We start from the raw sequence: 4,405 nt of genomic DNA, 5'->3' as shown, positions 1-4,405 counted from the left end.
GTGTTGTTTTCTAACTGATTTTGAAAAGGAGTTAATGTCTATGAGGAATATTGCTTGAATTGGAACTAATAGAGATAAGTTAGCAGTTAAGAATTGTATCTGATTTAAGTATTTCAACTGGTAAAAGTTAAGCCAATTCATTCATTATAGTGAAACTTTATTGTTAAATAAAGGTTGTTTTGATCAAAGCTTCCGAGTGTGTCAATAGAATCACACCTGGAGTGAAACACCGTATCCTCACACTATTGCCAAAATAGAAAAAACTGTTGGCGTCTAATTGGGCTTTGTAACACTTTAAGATTTCTGCTCAGGTACCCTAAGAATTGAGAAATACTGACATTATTTTGTAAGAAATGAATGGAAGACTTATAATTGAAGCAATCAAAACTGTTTATTTCTGAACTAACACTGAGTTCTTAAAATATTTAGAAATCCATTACACGGCGGAAGGATCCAATTGTTGGGCAGGTTGCTCCCCAGTCGCTGAATTTCCTGTATTCTCCGGGTCTCAGGAAGTACTGTCGGCCTCTGTAGTTGGGATGTTCATAGAAGGTCCAGTAACCGTCCATCACATGGGAGGAGTGAATGTCACGGTAACGGAATCGATCATAGACAGAGGGACAGTCATCCATGAATTCCATCATCTGTCCCCCAAAGTCAGGCCTCTCATAAATCTTCATTCTGTAGGAACCATCGCTGGTCTGTTGAATTTTGAAAAACATTAAACTTAATGCAAAAGTTGCTGCCAAAAATACTAATATAAGTAAATCAAAATGCTAATGCAAAGTCCATCCAAAACAATGGATTGAATATTTTAAAAATAACATCATGGTAATAGTGCACTCCATTATTAATGCACAAATCAGTGAGCACATTCAGGGATTAAAAGCTAGACTGTGATCTGTGAATCTCCAGAACATGCTGCTTTATAACTTCATTGCAGTGTTAACATAAGCCGACTTGTGACACTAATTAATAAACTTAAACTTATTTATTCCATTCTGCCAATTGATTCACACAAACTGCATCTCGCCTTTCACTTTCTTGTTATTTTTAAGAAGTTTCCCAATCTGCAGATCAATTTTTCATTAAACTCATCTCATAAAGTTAGAAGTGAAACTCAACTGCAAAAGTACCTTTTCAACAATGTGATCTTTGTTGATGCTACGCGTCAACCACTCTGCCTCAGAAAGGAAACAATTTAATTTGTTCAATCATATTCTAGAATGTAATAAATTCTTAGAGATTTTAAGAATATCAAGTCTGAAATTTACAATTTTTCAAGCTTTCCCTTTTCCTCTTTGTTCACTTGTTCTTTTTTCTCTTTATTTCACTTTGGTTTGACTCACCATTCGCCCACTCCCATTTATCTTTCTCCCTCATCATTCCTCTACTTCTTTCTCGATCCTTAAAACTTATTGGTTAGTGAGATATGGGGTGGGATTTTCTGGCCGCGCTTGCCCCTAGGTCGGAAAATTCCATCCAAGGTCAATGGACCTTTGCATGGTCCGTGTCCAGCCGTTACGATTCCTGTGGCGGATGAGACAGGAAAATTCCCCCCATAATGTTGTCCGCTAAGATCCCTGATGCATCGTTACTCTCAGTACACCACTGTCAGTTCTCAGTCTCATGAAGTTACTGAGAAGGAGGGTGAATAAGAGTTAGGAAGAGAAATAAGGGGGGTGGGGAAGAAAAGTTGGATTAAGAGAGAAACAAAGAAAAGTAAGAAGAATATGTAGAAATTGGAGTGATCAAAACTTTATTTCTGAACTAAGACTGCACTTTTAAAATATTTAGAAATCCATTAGATTTCTAATCGTTGGATGCTCCCTAGTCACTGAATTTCCAGTATTCACCGGGTCTCTCCATGTGACTCCATGGATCAAATTGTTCAATTTCTGAACTGAGAGCTCCGAAAGCTTGTGTGGCTTTTGCTACCAAATAAACCTGTTGGACTTTAACCTGGTGTTGTTAAACTTCTTACTGTGTTTACCCCAGTCCAACGCCGGCATCTCCACATCAATTTCTGAGCCAGAGATGTTGATTGAAATCGCACTAACAATCGTCACCTTGTTAAAATTCTTAATTATAGGATTTAACTTGCTTTAATTCTGCAGGAAACATCACTGGTCTGTTGAATTTTGAAAATCATTAAACTAATGCAAAATTGCTGCATTGTTATATTAACATTGCAATGAAGCTATTGTTAAAAATCACTAGTCGCCACACTCCAGCGCCTGTTCAGATACACTGAGAGAATTTAGCATGGCCAATGCACCTAATCAGCACGTCTTTTGGACTGTGAGAGGGAACCGGAGCACCTGGAGGAAACCGCATGCAGACACGGGGAGAATGTGCAGACTCCGCACAGACAGTAACCCAAACTGGGAATTGAACATGGTCCCTTTGCACTGTGAGGTAGCTGTGCTGACCACTGTGCCACCATGCCACCCCATTTTGGGAGTCCAGTTACATAGCTCAGTATGATGTGATGACTTGGTACAGAAAATAATCAACAAAACTAATGGGATGCTGATCTTTGCATCTAGGGGGTAGATATGCTTCATCTATGCAAAGCTCCACTTCACCCACACCTGAGTACTGTGAGGAGTTCTTGCCACCATAACATTCTGAAAGATATACTGGCCTTTGGTGGGAATTTCCCAAAATGACACCCGGACTTCAAGGAGTAAATTACAAAGAGATTAAACAAACTAAATTTGCATTCCCTGAAATTAAGAAGGTTAAGGATTGATTTGATCAAAGTTTTCTAGATATCAAGGTTAGATACTGAGAATCTATTTCTGCTGGCTGGGGTGTCTAGGACTGGAGGGGACACGGGGAGCAGGGGAGGCATAATCTAAAGATTAGAATCGAACGTTTCCAATTAGGAATGACTTAAAATTAGGGAACACTTCTACACAAAGCATTGTGGAATCTTAGGAATCTCTTCCACAAACAGTAATTAAAGGTAGATCCCGGGTGGGATTTTCCAGCCGTACTCACCCCAAAGCCGGAAAATCCTGTCCGAGGTCAACGGACCTTTGCATGGTCCACCCCTACCCACTATGGTTCCCATGGCGGGTGGGAGAGGAAAATTCAACCCCAATAGTTAATTTTAAATCTGCGACTGATCGATCTTTGTTAACCAAAGGTATTAAGGGATATAGGGGAAATCCAAGCAATATGGAGTTAGTTTGCAGATCAGCCATGAATTCTTTGAATGGCAGAACAGGCTCGTGGAGCTAAACGGCCTGTTCCTGTGGTTATATTCCAAATGCAATTCCTTCAGTGTTTAATACCATTCATCACATTGCAGGATGCTCTACATCTGGTATAAATAAGTCACCAACAAATCATTAGAATAAAGGTGAAATTCACCAAATGGAGAAAGAGCCAAAACTCCTTCAAGAAACTGAAACTTACATATGAGTAAGTGCGACATGACTTGATGTTTTCATTGAATCCCATCCAGCGCTGGTAGTCAGGGTATTCTCCCTTGGTCAGAACATACTGGTATCCCATGTAATTGGGTCTCTCATACACCACCCAGCAGCCACTCTCCACACGGATGGAGTTACAGCGGCTGAAGTAAGGGGACAGGTCAGCACAGTCATTGCTGCACTCATAGTGCCGACCCTGGAAGTTCCTGTCCTCGTAAAAGATGACCTGCAAAAGTAGCCTTGTTTTAGCTGAGACGGCACACATTCAGAGAAACTCGTTTAAAATAAATGCAAAGGGAATTAAAACTTACCTTTCCCATCTTGTCGATACCGTGTGACATTCAGTTTCAGCTCACTCGCAGCAGAGTACCGGCCTCTTTTATACAACTCAATCAATAAAAACCCGGGGATTCTCCATTGTTATTCTAAAATCTATCCTTTATGTGGCCAGCATGCTCTCAAAGCATGAAAATAAATCCTGATTCATCATTATGGAAAATCCAGTATCACAATTTTTTGTTGCTTTGTGGTTAATCATTTCTGTCAAAAGAAGCGTTTTGTTTTGGCCCACATACAACGGCACATTAATCTCTCGGACAAAAGGAATTCTGAATCAACAGTGTGTGACAACTGGGAATTAGTTGTGTCTAGTCTGAATGAAAGCATTCAATCATACTATAATTTGTTTTGATGGGGCAGTGCCCTCATGAAATAAATGCTTGGCAAACCTTTTTCTCTCTTAATTTCACAACATTTCACGTTGAGTAATGTAACAGGGCAACAAGGTGGATGCTTCTCAATCCTCATCTCACCTCATGTGTAACTTTTTTTCAGCTCATCCATGCAATTTTATTCAATTCAGGTTCAAAGTTAACCATCTACTATGGTGGGATTCGAACTCAGGGCCACAGCGCATTGCCGTAAGCTTGTGGGTTACCAGTTTAGTGATCATGCCATACCCC

The 4,405-nt window shown here is 40.0% G+C and overlaps 1 protein-coding gene across 4 annotated transcripts; it reads right to left on the bottom strand.

The window, feature by feature from the left end:
• Positions 1-425: 425 nt before the first annotated feature.
• Positions 426-3,763, bottom strand: LOC144503802 (gamma-crystallin M2). Of its 4 annotated transcripts, none has more exons than XM_078228707.1 (4): positions 3,755-3,763; positions 3,423-3,669; positions 2,644-2,647; positions 426-696 (listed from the first exon to the last, which is right to left on the bottom strand). In XM_078228707.1, the coding sequence occupies exons 1-4, from the start codon at positions 3,761-3,763 to the stop codon at positions 426-428; spliced, it is 531 nt and encodes a 176-aa protein (XP_078084833.1). The 4 variants fall into 4 exon arrangements, with proteins under 4 accessions (XP_078084833.1, XP_078084835.1, XP_078084836.1 ...); XM_078228709.1 differs by lacking the exon at positions 2,644-2,647 and adding an exon at positions 2,899-2,917 and having other exon boundaries at positions 3,441-3,669; XM_078228710.1 differs by lacking the exon at positions 2,644-2,647 and adding an exon at positions 1,166-1,184 and having other exon boundaries at positions 3,444-3,669.
• Positions 3,764-4,405: the final 642 nt, after the last annotated feature.

The sequence above is a fragment of the Mustelus asterias genome, chromosome 14 (assembly GCF_964213995.1).
Source record: "Mustelus asterias chromosome 14, sMusAst1.hap1.1, whole genome shotgun sequence".
In the NCBI taxonomy this organism is placed as follows: Eukaryota; Metazoa; Chordata; class Chondrichthyes; order Carcharhiniformes; family Triakidae; genus Mustelus; species Mustelus asterias.
The sequence above is the reverse complement of the archived record's forward strand: the minus strand, read 5'-3'. Positions and strand labels throughout refer to the sequence as shown.